Source organism: Gopherus flavomarginatus, chromosome 14 (assembly GCF_025201925.1).
Source record: "Gopherus flavomarginatus isolate rGopFla2 chromosome 14, rGopFla2.mat.asm, whole genome shotgun sequence".
NCBI lineage: Eukaryota > Metazoa > Chordata > Testudines > Testudinidae > Gopherus > Gopherus flavomarginatus.
This window is the reverse complement of record NC_066630.1, coordinates 36,341,535-36,361,030: the sequence shown is the minus strand read 5'-3', so window position 1 is coordinate 36,361,030 and position 19,496 is coordinate 36,341,535. Positions and strand designations below refer to the sequence as shown.

Genomic DNA, 19,496 nt, shown 5'->3' with positions numbered 1-19,496 from the left:
TTACCAGTGGGAATTTCATTTCCATGGCCCTAGGGTTTGCATTTTAAAAAATCATATTTGCATTTTTTATTCTGAACCCTTGTGCCCTCTCAATACATTTTCCCACAAACACAATGTCATTTTAAAATAAACAGACAAACAAACAAATGGGGCAGATCCTCCGATGATATAAATCAACATAGCTCAGTTAGCTGGAATGGAATTATGCTGATTTACACAAACTGATGACCAGCACCATGGCATATCATGCAGAAGAAATATAATTTTAAAAATGGTCAAAACAAAACAAAACAAAAAAGATTCTGACATTTCTAAAATGAAGAGAAGACTGTTGGGTAAACAGCAAAATTCCAGACTTAAATCCCCCCAAAATGCAACAAATCTGTGAGATAGTCCAACCTGTGGGGTAGGTGGCAGGTAACTTATTAATGTGTCTTCTGTGTGCTGTGCCTTTGCATTTCAAGGAATCTGCTGAGGCAAGCTGCCATTTTGGGCAGTTGAGTTCATTTCAAGCAGAGCCACACAGATTGGGCTCTCCCCTGGAGACTTTGCTTTTGTTCTTTCTTCCTTAGTTATGTCAGTTAATCCAAAATACACGCTATCCAGACTGAATATACAGAGTTGATGCAAGGCCCACTGAAGTCAATGGAAAGACACCTATTGGCTACACTAGGCTCTTTGGGTACAGAAAATCGTAACAGAAGTGACTCTGAATTATCGATGGGATTAGTGGTAGCTAATGGTCTCCCAAGCTCTATTTGATCAATGCTCAGTAATGCACTCACGCCTTCCTCTCTTCATCCATCCTGTGGATCTGCCCACCAACAAACACCCGGGTTTTGCACTTGCCCCACCTCTTCTTGCGATTGAGGAGGAACGGAATCAGGAGCGTCAGACCTGCCGCAGGGAAGAGCACAGGGACTGGTTCTTACTTTTGGAGACCAAACAACTAGTTAACATTCTGAATCAGAGATAGAGAAGACCCCGTGTGCTTGCCAGCCCAACCCCCTATCAATGTGAGATTGCACCCCGGGATGTATTTTCTAGTGTACTGCTCTGTTTACTATTAAATGTCCCCAGCTAAAATCACACACTGCATTGCCAGATCTCTGGGGTCCCAGAAAAGGAGACTCATGCAAATAGTGTAATGTGATCTCTTTATCATGAAAGTGCAACTTACAAATGTAGAATTATTTTTTTAACATAACTGGACTCAAAAACAATGTAAAACTTTAGAGCCTACAAGTCGAACCATGAAGGGGCTAGTAAGGTTTAGCATATCTGGCATGTAAATACCTTGCACATTGGCTACAACAGTGCATTGCGAACACTGGTTCTGACTTTCAGGCTACATTGTAAATAAGAAGCGTTCTCTCTCATTAATGTAAACAGCGATTGGCTGAACAAGAAGTAGGACTGAGCAGATTTGTTTGAGGGGAATTGAAAAATACTATTTCTTTTTGCTTTTTTACAGTGCAAATATTCAGAATAAAAAATAATAATATAAACTGAGCACTGTATGCTTTGTATTCTGTGTTGTAATTGTAATCAATATATTTTAAAATGTAGAAAAAATCCCAAAATATTTATAATAAATATAATTGGTATTCTGGTATTGTTTAACAATGCGATTAAAACTGCAGTTAATCGCAACTATATTTTTTAATCTAGTTAATTTGGTTTGCGTTAATCGCATGCATTAACTGCGATTAATGGACAGCCCTAATAATATAGTAATTCACCTCAGCTTCACTCCACAGCTGACCCTCAGACCTTCCTCCCCTCAGAGTTTTCCTCTGTTCTGTTCCCCTCGCTCCTCTCCCTTCTCTTGTCTTTCCATTTAGCTGATTCCTCCTGCCTAACACTCTTGGGGGTAGGAAATCATGGAACAAATACTCCATTGGCTATCACCACATTGATTGCTCTGCTTGTAGATTGTATTCCTTTCCACTACCCCGGGTCTGTCTTGCCTATTTAGATTGCAACCCTTTTGGGCAGGGACAGCCTACTGCTCTATGTCTGTACCGTGCCTTGCACCACGGAACCCCAATCTCGGTTTGTCCCTAGGTGCTCCCGTAACAAACTTGATTAACAGAAGCAAGTCTCTGGAGCCAGCGCTCCTGTTGACTGCTGCAAAGGAAACGCGAGACTGGAACGGGGTTAGGAGGTTTGCGGCTCACCTTTCTGTTCAAAACTATTATATTAAATGCGTCCTGCTGTGCTAACATCAGCCCTGGTGGAAAGGGCAGTGCAGGAGAGATTTTGCTAAGAGAGTATGAGTGAGATTTGCAAAAAGAGTCTAAGAGAGTTGAGGCACCCAAATCCCATTGGTTTCAATGGGAGTTGGGCACCTACCTCTCTTAGTCGCCTTTGGGAATCTCAGGCTATGTCCTCAGTAGGTCACACTGGCCTGGTAGGGCAAGGTTATGGTGGAACTTAACAGCACTGTACAGAAGCAGCACAATGATCTGGGGGTAACTGACACTGCAGGGTGGACACTGCTGAGAAAGGCTTCACCCTGTGGAAAGCTGGAAATGAATGGGTAGGAACTGCCCTTATGAGAACTAGACCCTGACACTGCTGAGGAATGACTGACGGGTGATTGCATGGGGGTGAGCAGAGCTGAAGAGGTCACTGCCCAGCAGTGGCTTGAGATCCAGCTCCATTGAGGAAAACCTTCAGAGACTGGTCTCATTCATGAGCTGAATGGAGGGTGGAGTGGACATAATGAGATAAACAAGTCCTAAATCTGTGTGCAGGCTGGATGTATTTATTAAGGTCAAAGGTCACCTCCATCATCAAAGAGCCAGTAGATGTCGATAGTCTTCTTGCCCTGTTCAGTCTGGAAGATGGTGCTTGCTTGCTGTTCCGCGGTAAGCGCATCAGGATCCACTAGCAAGGGGAAAAGAACCCACAGCGTGAGAGACAGGTCCTGGAATCTGACATGTGCTGTTCTTCCAACTCTCTGCAGCAGGTGGCAGGCCCTTCCTATTTTGAGCCATAAACTTCCCTGCAGGCTACAGCAAAATGCTCTCTACTCTAGGCCACATCCTGTAAATGTTTGATCCAGAGCAAAGCTTAGTAGCTGAAACATATTTTTGTATTTGGTTGGACAAAACCCTTGATCCAAACATCCCCAAGCCCTACTGACCCAATTCTGCAGCTGGAACCTTTACTTACAACGGAACAAACCCAGCTCCCAGATCTGGACACCACCAAACTTAAGGGAAGTTCAGATCTGGACTTCGCAGCCAAGGTCCCTGTGTAACTAGTAGCCAGAAATCATTCAGCTAGTTGGCCCTGACAAGGTAGAACATGGTTATTTTTCACTACATGTTGGAGCGTTTCATATTACAAAGATGAATGTGGTTAGAACTAACATGTGCCGGTCACAGTGGGTAGCACACCATTTGTTCCATTCTCTTTACGGTCTTCTGCTGGGTCAAACACTAGGTTAACTGCAAAACAGATGAGAAGAATAAAGGCAATGGAGATGTGAAAGACAAAACAATGGAAGTTTCTTTTCACTTAGAAAACGATTATGGTCTAAATTCAATTAAAATGAATGTAGGTTCAATGTTCAGTATAACTTTAAAAACATCCTGAACAGAAAGGTTAAAGCAAGTTTAGAAAATGTTTGCATTTAATAGCTGCAGCGTTAAATTTTGCTGCATGCGTGCTAGTTTAGGGGGGAAAATTTCTGCACCGAGAGCCAGCACAAAGAATAGGCACCACTTAAGCCCTACATTGAAGACTTAAATGGTCCATAGACTCATACCAGCCTTTTGCACGATAGTGAACTTCATCCTTAGCCAAACTGCACTGAACCTAACAAAGATTTAAAGTATGTTAAAAAGCAGAAGTTAATTGACTGTAGCCAGACAAAGTCAGCTTCTGTCAGGCCTGGGAACTCTGGTGCACCCTGGGCAGAGGAGGTGTTACAGCGTCTCATGAGGAGCTCGTTGTTATTTCAGAGATGTGCATGGCATAGGACTGCTGTTCACAATGGTGAATTTACCCCAAGGCAAAGCACAAGGCCCGGGCACTATTCAAGCGAGTCTTAAGTGGTGCACAGACTCTGTGCGAGCCCCCTGCATGGGAGCAAATGGTCATCCTGTGAGTAATTTGCTGGAATGACACTGGCAATTCATTCTATAGCCTTTCATCACTCTTTGTGGGTATAGTGATGAATTAAAGGAGAACCAAGTGGCCAGGCTGGTCTCAGATGTTGGAGCCCCATAAAGCAGGCTCTGAATTTTGCAATCTCACCCAGAAATTTGTGGAGAGGTAGGGTGACTGTGTTGTTCAAGGGCTTGTCTAGAGTCCTGCAGGCTGTTGGTTTGTCTTACACGATCTCACACTGAAAGGCCACCTCCAGTTCACACAGCAGCAAAATGGGTACCTGATCCATTGGGACAGGGGTGTCAAAGGCCATCAGACATGATGCTGGCAGTACCACTCCCTTGTGTGCCATTGACTATGAAACTGACATACTTTCACCATGTCAGCCCAACGAGCCGCTGGCTAGGGGGCACTTTGAAACGACCCAGAAATGTGTTATGCACTTCATTTCCCCACTGAGATGCTGGGTAGCAGCCTCTCGGGTGGAACAGAGCAATGCCATGAAATGATTTAGGGCTGGAAGTGAAGACTAGCACGTTCAGTTGCAGTAACTGGAAGAATGTGGGGAGTCAGAAGGATTCTGGCCACGTACAAAGTTCTCTGTTAAAGTCCTTTCTCTTGCAGAGGGAAATATTTGACACCTTGTTTAATGATTAAAAATAGAGGCACGTTACTGATCTGCAAAGGGAAAGTGGGTTTGACTTATTGTGTTCATCCATTTAACTGATATGCCAGTGTGCACTCACTGCTGCTTGAGGCTAGGGATCTAACAGTCTCACCACAGCCGCAGCTGGTGCAGCGCCTGCAGGTGTGGCCTCAATAGACACTTACTGTGAGCCTGCATCATTCTGGAAACATTCAGCCCTTCCTTCATTCTCATTAAGCATATTCCATACTTGAAGTCAAACGCATCACTGGAATGAGAGAGAGAACGCGTACTTAGCGCTGACATTCTTTGCATTCCATGGGACCATAGGAACAGGCTCAGAGGGGATGGCCCTTTAGCTCAGTATGCTGGCCATCTTATGCAGCATCTGACATTGGTCACTGGTGGAGACAAGACACCCAATAAACCTGACCTCTGAGCCTGTCCAGTGAGGAATGCCTTTGAAAGCTAAGCAAAGGGCATTGGTGTGATCATTGTAACTGAGGTTACTACGGAGCAAATCCTGCCCCTGGCACACATCCTAGGTGGCCAGGCTACAGCTTGAGGAGTCTCAGAGAGAGCCCAGAGAAATGAAGCCTCCCTGCTCCAGCACAGAGCAGTGTAAGAGCTACTGACTTCAGTCTCAGGGCTGTGGTGGAGGCCGTGTTCAGTGATCACTCAGTGCTTAAGGCTTGCATCCCTGCTCTGCTTTATTTTGTGTCCAGTTCCAACTGGCTGCCGGGCCGTCCCTAGCTATTCTGGGGCCCAACGCAGCCCCGCAGCAGGTGCAGGGGGCAGACCTCTGCAGGAGAGGGCTTGGAGGGCAGGGGCATCACTCACCGGTGGCGCTGCTGGGGCCGGTGAGTGCAGGCCTGGCCCTGGTGCACTCCTCAGGGCAGTGGAGGTGGGGCCCTGGGCAAGAGCCAGAGCAGGGGCTGGAGCAGCATGTAGCTGCGCAGGGCACAAGGAAATTTGGTGCCCCAAATTTTCTGGGTCCCTACACAGCAGCGTACTTTGCATATGGGTAAGGACAGCCTGACTGGCTGTGCCTACTAAGAGCTTCCCAGTGCCCCACCCAGACTCTGTCTGGGAAGCTCAGCCCTTAAAGGCACAGTCCCCAGTACCACAGTGGCTGCGTTATCCTGCCACACTGGAAGCAGGGGGGGAGTGTGGCCTATGGATCTTTACAGATCATAATGAGCTTCCAGAAACCACTGCTCCATGGCACCCTTGATGCAATGGAATTGTCATTTTTGTGCTGCATCCAGGGTCCTCTCCACCTATGGAGTGGGTGGGCAGGATTGGTCAGAGCACAGAGTGGGTCAGATGCTCTTCCCTCACGTGCCTGGACATGCTACTGATGCAAACACTTGTCAGCCCTTAACTGGAACAAAGCCAAAGCAGATGCATCACTGGAATTTCCTTTGTCTATCAGATGCGGTCAAGGCAGCTGGAGAGATGGAGTCAGTGTATGGATGCAATAATGGGCAGAGCAATTGAGAGGTCTGAGGTGAAGCTAAACTGTGATGGTTGAAATCCACGTAATTTAACACATGCTAATAAAAACAATCACGGTAATAATGCTTTGCCCTTCTAAAGAAAGTCACAACTCAGGGTCAGGTCAGGTTCTTATCCCCCTTTACAGAGGGAGAAGCTGGGGCACAGAGAGACTGAATGACCTCCCAGAGGTCACACAGGAAGCCAGGAATATAAACCAGACCTCCATCCCAACCTCTTGACTCCCCAGTCCCTTGCTTTAGCCTCAAGCCCCTCCTTCCCCTCTGCAGTGAGAGACTGGTATAGGGTGACCAGATGTCCCAATTTTTTAGGGACAGTCCTGATTTTGGGGTCTTTTTCTTATATAGGCTTCTATTACCCCCCACCCCCATCCCGATTTTTCACATTTGCTGTCTGGTCACCCTAGACTGGCAGTAGTGTAAACACCCACCAAAACACATCTTGCTGACCAGTGGCTGCAACAGCCTTGCTAAGTTTTCAGAGGTTAAACTCTTGAATTTCACTCCTTATTTCACTAGGAGGGTGGTGAAGCACTGGAATGGGTTCCCTAGGGAGGTGGTGGAATCTCCATCCTTAGAGGTTTTAAGGCTCGGCTTGACAAAGCCCTGGCTGGGATGATTTAGTTGGGGGTGGTCCTGCTTTGAGCAAGGGGTGGGACTAGATGACCTCCTGAGGTTTCTTCAAACCCTAATCTTCTATGATTCTATGAAACTGAGAGCCAGTGGAAGCTGCTGATTCAAACTTTGCAGTGTATTCACGAAGATGGATAGCCACAAGAGTAGGCTAGTTATACAACACCTTACTCCTTCCTGAGCGTCCCCTAGTTCACCCAGAACTCTCTACTGTTTAACTGGGAGCAAATTAAGCAGGCAATGTTACCATCAACCAGCTTCCCAACTTACTGCAGGATTCCAGTGTACTCCTCCACCATCCTAGGGTGAGCTGTCTGCCAGTTCTTCTTGTACCCAATCACCAGGATATTGGGTTTCATCTTCCCAAGACCGGATGCCTTGGTTAATAGATAGTTTTTCAGCGTTAATAGGACTATATATACATCCCTACCACACATGCATTTATTTCATCTGAAGGTATCATCACATGCCCAGATAGTCCAATAACCCCTGAGCTGCTCGATGGTGCCCTCTAGGCCCAGTTCTGAGCAAGGAGTAGTGTGTAAACTACATCATGCCAGGAGCAGTCCCAGGAGGTACTGTGTCTCAGAGACATCCCTCTGAATCTTAACTCCTCCTTGCCCCAGGGGGGATGGGGATCATATGCCAGTGGAATAGGTCAGTAGCAAATTATAACACTGGCCGGTGAGTAGGGGGGTTGGAGCCAAGGGTCCACTCATTCCCTGTCCACCTGCTCCTGCGATGGAGTGAAGGGCGCTGGCTAGCCCATGAAGAGGAACCAGAAGAGTTTTTACTCCCCCCTTACTCCCTTGGACAGGCATGTTCTCCAAGTCATAATCCATCCCTTAGCAAATCACGCTGGCCCCAACAACACTGACCCCTTCTCAGTGGAAGGGTCGAAGGCCCCTTGTAAGAAACATTAAAGAATTCCTTGATGCAAGATTTACAGCAAGGGACTGCAGTTCCTTCATGATTCAATATCCAGTTTAGGGTTTTACCTGCATAAGTGTTTTGACTCCACTTCTCAAGTCATCAGCTACCACGTCCGTATAGAAAGCTTTGATCTTTCTCTTGGTCAGCCACTTTATATGACCGTTGGAGGTGAGCCTGGATTCTGACATCTTCTGCTTGCATGGTCCCTGTTATTGTGTGGGAGGAAAGGACACAACAGTAGCATTAAGGCTCAGCTTGTTTGCGACATGCAAACCATTTTTAGCTGATGGTTTTAAGTTTATCCCCATAAAATAATATGCTTCACTTCACACCAAGCAGCTCTATTTCCTGCAGTCTCCTGAATCATAGATGAGATCCAAACTTAGACCCTGGAAATGTGGGATGACATAAGAACGGCAGTACTAGATCAGACCGATACTCCATCTTGCCCAGTGTCCTGCCTTCCGACAGTGGCTGGTGCCGGCTGCTTCAGAGGAAATGAAAATAATAAGGTAGTTTATCGAGTGATCCATACCCTTCCATCTAGTCCCAGCTTCTGGCAGTCACAGGTCTAGGGACACCCAGAGCATGGGCTTGCACCCCTGCACAACTTGGCTAATAGCTATTGATGAACCTATCCTCCATGATCGTATTTAGTTATTTTTTTAACCCAGTTATACTTTTGGCCTGCACAGCATCCCCTGGCATTGAGTTCCATAGGGTGACTGTGTGTTGTGTGAAGAAATACTTCCTTGTGCTTGTTTTAAACCTGCTGCTTATTAATTTCACTGGGTGATCTCTGGTTCTGATGTTAAGTGGTTCTTGTTTACTTTCTCCACACCAGTCGTGATTTTATAGACCTCTACCATATCCCGCTTTAGTCGCCTCTTTCCCAAATTGAACAGTCTTTTTAATCTCTCCGCACATGGAAGCTGTTCCGTCTCCTTAGATATTTGTGTTGCCCTTGCTATACTTTTTCCATGACACCATTATGCAAAAGTTCAATTAATCCTCATCACACTGCAGAGTGATTTGGAATACATGTTCTCCATGCCACACACACTTTACAATAATATTGGCTCCACAGGGCTCACTGCGTCTGTGTCTAAAATAAAGTTAAAAATAATTGTAAGCCAATGACAATTTTATAGGGCCAAATCCTGAAGTCCTGACTCAGGTCCTGATTCTGTCTCCCACTGAAATCTCTGGCAAAACTTCTGTGAACTTTAAATACCAGATTTCAGTCCTGCCTCTGCCAAAATCGCACTGATACCAATGAAGTTTTATGTGGCACAGGACCTGGTAAAATCTGTGAAAGGCCCTCATGATATGGCCTGGTAGCAGGTTTCATTGGTTGCTTTTAAAGAAGGACTTTTATGTGCACAGATCCATATTCATGTACCCATCCAGCTTTGAAAATCCCAGCCTCAGTTGGTTTGCCCAAGGTCACACACAGCCAGAAATTGACCATAGAGCCTCATTTTGGTGCCTTTGCTGCAAGATTATCTTGTACTGATTATACTCCCATTGATCAGGCTCTGTGTGAGCAATTGTCAGTCTGCTATACCTCAGGCAAAAATGAATACATCTACATCAGCCATTTGATCTGGAAGAAATGAAGTCATTGGGACAGACTGTTATCCTCTGATCAATGTCCCCTTTCAAAAGCAATGCCTGATCTTCACATTGGCAATTCATCTGCAGCAGGAAGCCATTAGCCCATGACAACGTTGTAGTTTGTCACCAATATTGTTTAAATAGGCTGTGATCTTTGCAACACAAATGGCTTTACTTTTTTTTGGTCATTTAACAGTGCCTAGAAATATATTTTTAAATCACAGGTACATGAGAAAGAATCTGTCTTGTCTATCTACCTCCAAGTCTTCTATATGATCCATCATCACAGTGAGCAAGGTGGAAGGACGCCAACATCCCAGTCAAACACTTCATCAAGGATCCAACCAAAGAACCCTGTGGCTTTTCATTCCCATAGAAAATATGATCAATTTTTAGCTGCCTCCCACAACATATGACAGATGCATCTGCTTTTGGGGACTGAAACACAATCCTATCTGTGACTGCAGAAATGGACTTCAGACTACGGAACACCTCCTCAAACAGCATCCCAAACCATCGTATCCTGGTGAGATCTCTGCCATCTACTCCACATCACTTGAACCAATCCATTGGTTCACTAACCTAGACTTGCATATCCAACAGTGCCGGTTTTAAACCAGATGAAAGAAGAAGACCACAGTATGTAAGTGACTCCCAGATATCTCCATGATGAGATTCCTAGTGGTCTTCACGGAGTTTCTCGCCCTAGTTAAAGGAGGCTCTGCCTGAGAATATTTTTGTTTTTTTGTCATCAGGCTGGTATGCTCTGAGTCTTTATCTTGGCCTCAGGGTGCCCCGACTCTGGATTACCCTAATTTCCTTAGGAAGCTCGTGCCAGAAGTAAACCCCTCAGCCAAGAATGCTTTCTCTCCAGCTCTCATGTACTATGTTGAGGGTTTTGCAAGCTGCATTGTGACAGAGGGGTATGACAGCATAGGTGCTGGTTCACTCAGCAGCGGTAGACTACTAACCTGCAAAGTTCTGCTATGTGCTAACTCCTCAAAAGTCAGGGCACCAAATCCTGAAATCCTCACTCTGGCAAAACTCAAACTGAACCAACTCCTTGGTCGTTAATGAGGTTGAACCCAGGACCTTCAAAACTGAAAACGTACATCTCTACCACATGATCTAAGCTCCTTAGCTGGTGAGAATATCAGCCTCATGACTCTCTTAGGTGGCCTCGCCACCAGAGGGAAACAAAGACCCGCAGTTTGCATGGGGGTACATAAGGACTAGGAAAGTCAGTCCCATGCATTTAACAACCCTGGATATTATTTTTCAGGGCCCTTCCAGGGAGTATATCCTACAGCCTGCTCCTTTTGTACTGGCAGCAAACAGATGCTCAGATTAGGGTTGGTGTAGATACCTGCATCCTACCCCACCTTGCACTTTTATGGAGGGCAGTTGAACCGAGAATACTTACTATCAGCACATTCCCGCAAATCATCAAACTGAGGTTTTTGGTAAAAGTGCCCACAAAATCCACCAGGGCTGGGCGGAAGTTCGGAGGGCCCGTTAACACCAGGCACTGGGGTCTGGAGAGGAAGAAGAAAAGAAGGCTGGTAACTTATAGAAAAGAAGTCACTGCTGAGATCTTCTGGTAGGAATTTGATCACTACGCCCCTGTACTGCTAATGGCAACCACGCAATCTAAGCAGTATCTTTTGGGTGCTTGGGTCCTTCACTACCAATTATCAGATCCTCCAGGAAGTACACAACAGGTCTGGAGTTCTCAGGCTTCCTTGCAAGGACTTCCTGGGTCTAGCTGGGCGGAAAAGACCATGAAAACTCTCCTCCTCTGCTGTCCTTCCGGCCCTGGCTCAGGCTGCAACCCAGAGGTGCAGAGAGGAGCAGAAATTTAAACAAATTTACTCAAGCTCAGCTGAGTCTCATTTGGGGTTCAGTTGGCTGGTTATGCCTTTGAGGGGAACTTGGGGGAATTATTCAAATACATGGGCCCCTTCTGTGTTTAGGGATGAGGGTAATGTTCCCTTGCCATCATCCTCCACACAGCACTATTACTTGCCTGTAGTTCTTAATGTGCTCGTTGACTTCATTGAGTCCCACGGAATAGTTCAGGGCCAAGTTGTACGAACCTGCCTGCACAGACGAGCCCCAGTTCACTTCTGGAGAGGAATAATCATTCGGAACGTATTAGAGCATTTAAAAACAGAAATAGGAGTGATGCTGGCAATGCACTGGGCAGGCGGGCACCTGCTGCTTTGTTATTGTAGGGTTGCTCCAGAGAGCCTGGCTGTTTGTTTGTTTGTAAACACCTTGGTTTGTTTAGTTGGAGGATTTGAGTTTGGGTTCAGTTACTACTGCAGGCTTGGCCGTGTCATAGAAACCTCTCTCCCAGCTGATTGTGGACTGACCTGGCAGAGCACATTGGCAGGAAAGAGTGCAGCAGAATCTTGCATTGATGCTGCCCTGCTCTGAAACCAATAACTTCAGATCTCTCAGCCTGGCATTTTCACCAGCGCCACTGTCTGCTTAAGAATGAGCAGCCCCTGTTACTTACCAGGCTTTTTGTAGAGCACATATCCCAGTAAGAAGACAATGATGCCAATGGCTATCAAGGCTGCCCACCAGGTCAATAGAAACATGATCACGACAGAGATGACGGCACCGAAAAGCGCAGCCCACTTGCTGTAATACCTAAAGGATGGTCTCCATCCTGCGTGGACATTACACAAAAATACATTCATCACTCACATGGCCAATTTCTTCCCTCACACCTGGGGGAGGGGTCCGTCAGCTTCTGAGGAGAAAGAGTAGAACAGGGGCACCCTATCGATCTTAGATATTTGTCTGGCCTCCATCACCACCGCACCCGAGCACCTTACAATCTTGAATGTGTTTATCCTCACCACACCCCGGGAGGCAAGGCAGTTATGCCTACTGTACAGATGAGGCATATCGAGGCTAAGTGACTGGCCCAAGGTCACACAGGAAGTATGTGGCAGAGTAGGGAAGCAACCCCACATCTCCCAAGTCCTAGGCTAGTGCCTGTATCAGTGGATCATGCTTTCTTTGTAACCCTCGGAGACAAAGGCAGGGTGGAGAAAGAACCTGACATCCCTCAGAGTAGGAGCAGACACCGGTACCCAACCGCCCCCACCCAGAGATGCTCTGTTTTTGGAATTGAAGATACTCCTCATCTTCTACTCACTATGGATCCTCCAAGCATATCACCTTGTTCAGCTCAAAGAGCTTCTTACTTATGAAGCCATTGGGCTAGGTCTCACACCTTACTCTGCTGCAGAGAGTGACCCTCCAGCCTTGTAAAGCTCAGAGACCCCTGACACTACCTCCCAGCCAACAAGACAGGTGTAGCTACCAAGCACCAGCATAGCGATCACTCACCCGGCGAGTTGGTGATGGAGGCATGGAAACAGCTGAAATTGATGAGTGCGTACGAGCACAGGAAAAAGTTGGAGATGATTGGGGCAATAGTGTTCAATTCCGCTACAGGGATGGGAAAGAGAGGGATGGATCATTAGTGCATTTGCTACACCCTGGCCAACTTAAGTCTCTGAGAATGGGAGAGAGGTGAAAATCAAGAAGAAACCGAAAGCCCTGGCTGATTGTTCCAGCTATAGGGTGACCAGATCACAACACTAAAATATCGAGACACATTGGGGTGCTGTCAGCCCTGCCCACAGTCCACCCTCGTTCCTCCCAGGCTTTGCCCCCACTCTGCCTCAGGTCCCACTCCCTCCCCGCTTGCATCCCCCATGCCCTTCCTCATCCCCCGGTCCCCTGCTGGCTTGCTGTGTCCCTCCTCAGTCCCCCACCCATTGCTTGCCTACTCACCCCCCCTGACCACCCACCCTCTGCTCACCTCTTCTCCCTCCTCGCCCACCACTCACCTCTTCACCCCCCCGCCCACCCACCCGCCACTCATCCCTATGGCACCGGCTTCCCCTCTGCCGGTGGGTGCTCGCCCACTCCCTGCCTCTTCCCGCCCAAGCATCCACCTTCACTTTGCCCCCATTCCACCTCCTTCCCCAAGGCCTGCCCCACCCTGCCTCTTCTCCATCTCCTCTCCTGAGTGTGCCACATCCCCGCTCTTCCCTCTCCCTCCTAGAAAGTGCTAAGCACCACCAAACAGCTGCTAGGCACTGGGAAGCACTGCGGGGGGGGGGGTAAGGGAGAAGGAGGGGGGAGCTTGGTTGCAATTTTTCTCCAACCCTGGAGCACCACGGAGTCGGCGCCTCCCTCCCTCTTGCCTCCTTACCTGAATATCAGGACAAATGGTGTCCCGATCATACGTTGATCGGAATGCAGGACAAAGGGTTAAATATCGGGACATCTGGTCACCCTATCCAGCTCTCATTGAGACTTCCAAGATGTCTATCAACATGATATCAAAGAGCTATTGGATATGGGTTCTATGTCCAGCTCTCTCTTTCCCTGTGTATGTGTTATGGAAGGACTCTCCCCGTAATATTAAAATGCACATGGGGAAGGATTAGCCCCTTCCGTCAAGATCAAACGCCAGTTAAAAAAGCAGCAGTGGCTTAGTGGTTTAACACATGCTCTGCTGCGCTCTGTGGGAGGGAATGATGCTCAGCACCAATTTGGCTGTTCAGGTTTCAGTGCAACTGGAGAAGTAGCCGTTGGAATCTTCTTGCTGAGCGAATGACAGAACTCGCTTAGATTTGACTTATTTCTTACCTTCCTGGAACAAACTCTGGGCCCGATCTCCCCTCACCTGGGCGTAAATATGGAGTAACTCTGCTCCAGACTAGCCAACTGGGTAAGTGAGGGCAGAATTAGGCTCTCACAATCTACTTTGTGCCCATCCTTTGGAATAATATAATTTTATCTTCTGGCCTCCTGTGTAGGAAACCTGCAGCCATTTTTCATACCACGGTGGAAGCAGTTAACAAAGGCAGGAATTTGGTTTGACAAAGAAACAGCCATGTGGCACCACACTGATCATTAATCAACCTGTAGAAAAAAAAGGAGAGAAAACTAGCTACTGGAGCTTGCAGCCTATCAAATCCAAGGCACTTACCAATAAGAATGAACCCCACTGCTATGATGTAGGTCAGCATGTAACCCCTGATGGGCTCCTCATTCTTCCCATAGCCCTTCCCAAAGAAGCCGATCAGAGGGTAGAGCTGGTCCTTGCACAGGCACTGTGGAGGAAAAGAGATGTCATCTAGACTTGACAGGCACTGCGGACTAGTGGTTAGAGCTGAGAGCGAGGGTCGACTGACGCACGATTCAGTTCCAAGCACTTTCACCGGCTCAGCGTATAGCCTGGTTCTTGAGTGGACTTACTCCAGATTTACAACAGTGTGAGAACAGAATTTGTCCCCCACCCTAGAGGCCTGATATATTTTTAGAACCAGTTTGCCTGTTCCTACTATCAGGTCCCCTTTACTTTGGAAACGCTAACTGTAATAACTCTGACTTGGATCGCAGTATCAGTGGTAGCAATCCTACCTGATGAGGTATTGCCACCTCGGATGGCACTATGGAAAGGTCAGGGGATGTCGCCTTAATTATCCTAATTCATAAAATGAACAAAAGCAATGGGCCATATTCTGCCTCCTTGATACTCTTGCAAGCCCATTGAAAGGAAAGAAGCTGCATGGGAGTGACAGGACAGAATCTGTCCCATTAGGATTAGCATGAAAAAGTAGAAATGTGCATATCCCCCAGCTCGTGGGCTGCACTGCATGATGGGATCAGGTGGAACAAAGCTCCGGGCAAAAACCCCAGAAGCATGAAGAGTATCAAAAGAATCTGTCCAGAAAACTGGTAATTCCCAGTGATTAGGGTGACCAGATGTCCCGTTTTTATAGAGACAGTCCCGTTTTGGGGGACTTTTTCTTATATAGCTGCTATTGCCCCCCAGCCCCTCTCCCATTTTTTCACAGTTGCTATCTGGTCACCCTACCAGTGATGCATTGTGAGGCCCAACCATGGTGGTTATTCAGCTTGTTATAGAACTCACAGTGGCTACGCGTGGTGGACACTCGGCCTGTAATTATGGCTCTGAAATGTCGTGGACTCGTGTTTACTGTATACATGAAAGACAACACTGTAGATGTTTTCGTGGTCCCCTGAGCATGCCACCATCTCACCTGGAAGACTTTGGGTGCTGAGACCAGGCAGGCCAAAGCAGAAGAGAGGGTGGCCCCGAAGATTCCAGCCGTGATCAGGGGGGCAAATCCAGATACCATGCTCATAGTCTACAGAAAAAACAGGAGGAGACAGGCAAGGGTGATGCTGGAGTGATCTTACAGCCTGGGCTCCTCCCCCTGGAAGCTTCAGACTCTGACAGCCACCACTCAGAGCTCCTCAGAGCACAGCTTATTACAGCCAAAAACACCCTACGCCAAAAGAACTTTATTAAGATTGCAAAGTCAAGCACTCAGAAGGTAGGAAGTGCCAGTATTCAGGCTGCCTGTGCAACCTTAACTCAGTCCTCTAGTGCATATTCATTATAATACAGTCGTTAAATACATGGTCACATGCTATTTTTCCCCCCACAGGCCCCACCTCATTCACGTCACAGGATGCTCTGGGAATGAATCAGAGTGCTGTGGATAAAGAGCCCGTTTTCTGTAAGACCCTTTCCTCATTTGTTGCAAGTTATTTTTTTAAAAGAAAGCAGCAATTCAGGCAACTGTCCTATCACCCTCAGTGGCTACTGGCTGCATTCATAGAATCATGGAATATCAGGGTTGGAAGGGATCTCAGGAGGTCATTTAGTCCAACCCCCTGCTCAAAGCAGGACCAACACCAACTAAATCATCCCAGCCAGGGCTTTGTCAAGCTGACCTTAAAAACCTCTAAGGAAGGAGATTCTACCACCTCCCTAGGTAACACATTCCAGTGCTTCACCACTCTCTGAGTGAAAAAGTTTTTCCTAATATCCAACCTAAACCTCCCCCAATGCAACTTGAGACCATTACTTCTTGTTCTGTCATCAGGTACCACTGAGAACAGTCTAGATCTATCCTCTTTGGAACCCCCTTTCAGGTAGTTGAAAGCTGCTATCAATTCCCCCCTAACTCTTCTCTTCTGCAGACTAAATAATCCCAGTTCCCTCAGCCTCTCCTCATAAGTCATGTGCTCCAGCCCCCTAATCATTTTTGTTGCTCTCCGCTGGACTCTTTCCAATTTTTCCACATCCTTCTTGTAGCGTGGGGCCCAAAACTGGACACAGTACTCCAGATGAGGCCTCACCAATGCCGAATAGAGGGGAAAGATCTCATCCCTCGATCTGCTGGCAATGCCCCTACTTATACAGCCCAAAATGCCTTCTTGGCAATAAGGGCACACTGTTGACTCATATCCAGCTTCTCGTCCACTGTAACCCCTAGGTCCTTTTCTGCAGAACTGCTTCCTAGCCATTCGGTCCCTAGTATGTAGCAGTGCATGGGATTCTTCTGTCCTAAGTGCAGGACTCTGCATTTGTCCTTGTTGAACGTCATCAGAGGTTCTTCTGGCCCAATCCTCTAATTTGTCTAGGTCCCTCTGTATCCTATCCCTACCCTCCAGCGTATCTACCACTCCTCCCAGTTTAGTGTCATCTGCAAACTTGCTGAGCGTGCAGTCCATGCCATCGTCTAGCTCATTCATGGATATTTTATGGTTTCCCACACCCAGGCCAAAGTGACCAACCCACTTTGAGCCTTCTAAGCCGTGCTGCTGAGAGCACCAGAGTGACAGTACCTGGTAATAATTGCTGAGTCCATAGTGACAGCTCTGCTTCTGAGCACACTCCGTGAAGTTCCAGCCATAGTCACAAGCAAGTCCTTCGCAGCCCAGAGAGCCAACAGGAATGGAGTCATTCACGCTCCCAGAGGCATCACGTACCACACAAGCACCTAGGAGGGAACCGCTCCCATTCACTACCCATCTGTCTTTTCCAATACAATGCATGATGCCCAGATGTGCTTTAATAAAGGCCCCCATGTAATTGTAACCCACTATGGAGTGTGTCTTACAGGTGCCTTTCTGTGCTGATCCACAGAGGAGATAAGTCTGTCACAGTCCCCATCTAGAAAGCTTTAGCTCAAGCTGTAGCCGCTTATGCTTTGCCCTCTGAACCAGCGACCTCCAATCTCCACTGTGCCAACCAAGACAGCGGCTATCACAGACTGCCCATTCATTTTGCCCAGTGTCCCAAGTTTCTGGCTGCTCCTGGAATTAGCTTGTTTTGTTTTTAAAGTAACTTTCAGCTGTATCAGACATGTCCACACTGCACAGGCTTCCAACCAGCACTAACTAAAGCTCCCAAGGTCCTGTACCGTGGATAGTACATATTGGGCCCGGTGTCAAACCTGGGTTGAATTCTTTGGAGACACTTGCAGTGTTGCCAACCTCAAGAGGTCAAAGTTCCTGAGTCAGATCTCAAAAAATCATGAGATTTTTTTAAAAAAATCAAACTATAATTTTATTAGTCTGTTTTTTGACTGTTTAAATCCCCTCTGCTCTGCACCTCTTCTGGTACCCAGAATCAGAATGGATATCTGAGCCAGACTTAATCAAAGTGCTCTGTGTCTCAGGATTCCTGATAATGAGAATTTCCCCGTCCCTAATGAACATGAAAGCATTTAATTAACCAAGGACATTTCATCATATGTCACTTCCTCATCACCTCCATTGATTAAGTCTATGCATGTTACTTACCAATTGTAGCAGAAATAGCCAGATAGGATATTGTAGTCCAGAATATAGCCATCAGAGTGCCTTTGGGAATGGCTATAGCTGGATCCTAAGCAAGGGAACCACAGAGTTACACAGCAGCATTCTGTAGGCACCACAAAATTATCTTTCATTTTTGTAGCTATAGAGAAGAGAAAACACTCCGAGATACTCAAAAACCGAGGACATCTTTCAACCTGATACTTGCACTGTCCAGAGTCTGGATTTCTTAACCTGCTGGGCACTCTGCAAAGCCCACTTTTGCTGCTAGATGTTTGGAGGTGAAGTGGGATTAATGGGTTGGTGTGTTGGAAATCTGAGTGTGTCGCACTGAATGTTGTTTTAATCTACTTAAAGTGACAGTGACAGAGGATAGCATATGCACTGGCCTCATCTGGGAAGAACTAGCGAGCGACTCTGATCAACAGAGGAACTGGACGGCCCAATGTGTCAATGGTACAGGAGGAACTAAGGTTTAAAGTAAGGTAAAGCCTCGGGGACAAGATAGGAGCTATAAAATCAGCTAAACAGCTGCCAGGCTGGACAAACCTCGTAAGGATCCAAGGTGCCAGAAATGGCCCTAAATTTGAACTTTATAAATATGTCATTACAAGGGAGGGTGTGGTCTCTGGTGAATAAGGAAGACAAAGTTGGGAGTTGGGCTGTGCAGAAGCCAGTTTGTGTCTATAGTTTGTTGCTCTTGTCTTTAATCAGCACCTCCTCTTTAAGAAGGGCTGGGATTCCATGTATCATGCAACCCAAACCCATGGATCCAAACACCTTCTGAACTCCGGAGTGTTTGGTGTGCCAGTCCAAATCGGCATGTTGGGCCCATCTATAACTGATTCGATTTGGATGCTTGCAGTCAAACTATCTGACATTTCTTTGGGATGCAAAATGAACTGGGACTCTCCTGAGCCCAAACTCTTGGGAGAGATTTCCAATCATTTTTAATCTGCAGCTAGCTCAACACTTCTGCAAGAACGGTCTTCCTCACATGATTTTGGCACTCATGCCCCAGGCAGGAAGGGCAGAGTCCTGTGGAAATGAAGAAACAAAGCTTACCAAACTTTCTCTAACCTCAAACATAGTTCAGTTTATTGCTTGGGCAACTGATTTATCCAAATCAGATCAACCGTCTTTGTGTAATAAATGTAGGTAGCCCAGTATTAATTCAATTCAATTCTATTCTATGTAGAGTCTTGTAGTGCATCCACCACTGTGCAATCTAATGCCTCCATCCTGCAAGAACCTTTGGGCATCGGACCCCTGAACTAATGTAACTGAGCATCTACATGGGGGATAGGTGCCACCCATACAGAGCAGGATCAGGACCTAAGAACCTATTGAGCAGA

The 19,496-nt window shown here is 46.9% G+C and overlaps 1 protein-coding gene across 2 annotated transcripts in view; it reads right to left on the bottom strand.

Annotated features, from left to right (window-relative positions):
* Positions 1-19,496, bottom strand: part of SLC12A3 (solute carrier family 12 member 3) — a 42,667-nt gene that overhangs the window by 9,721 nt on the left and 13,450 nt on the right. Inside the window, exons 9-22 of one of the 2 annotated variants that reach the window (XM_050922763.1) lie at positions 18,127-18,211; positions 17,167-17,321; positions 15,570-15,677; positions 14,492-14,615; positions 12,835-12,936; positions 11,990-12,145; positions 11,495-11,594; positions 10,892-11,003; positions 7,917-8,057; positions 7,189-7,295; positions 4,954-5,036; positions 3,381-3,458; positions 2,791-2,892; positions 786-897 (exon numbers count right to left, since the gene is read on the bottom strand). In XM_050922763.1, the coding sequence (XP_050778720.1) occupies positions 786-897; positions 2,791-2,892; positions 3,381-3,458; positions 4,954-5,036; positions 7,189-7,295; positions 7,917-8,057; positions 10,892-11,003; positions 11,495-11,594; positions 11,990-12,145; positions 12,835-12,936; positions 14,492-14,615; positions 15,570-15,677; positions 17,167-17,321; positions 18,127-18,211 (1,565 nt within the window). The remainder of the gene's footprint in view (positions 1-785; positions 898-2,790; positions 2,893-3,380; positions 3,459-4,953; positions 5,037-7,188; positions 7,296-7,916; positions 8,058-10,891; positions 11,004-11,494; positions 11,595-11,989; positions 12,146-12,834; positions 12,937-14,491; positions 14,616-15,569; positions 15,678-17,166; positions 17,322-18,126; positions 18,212-19,496) is intronic. The other variant, XM_050922764.1, reaches the window with a different exon arrangement.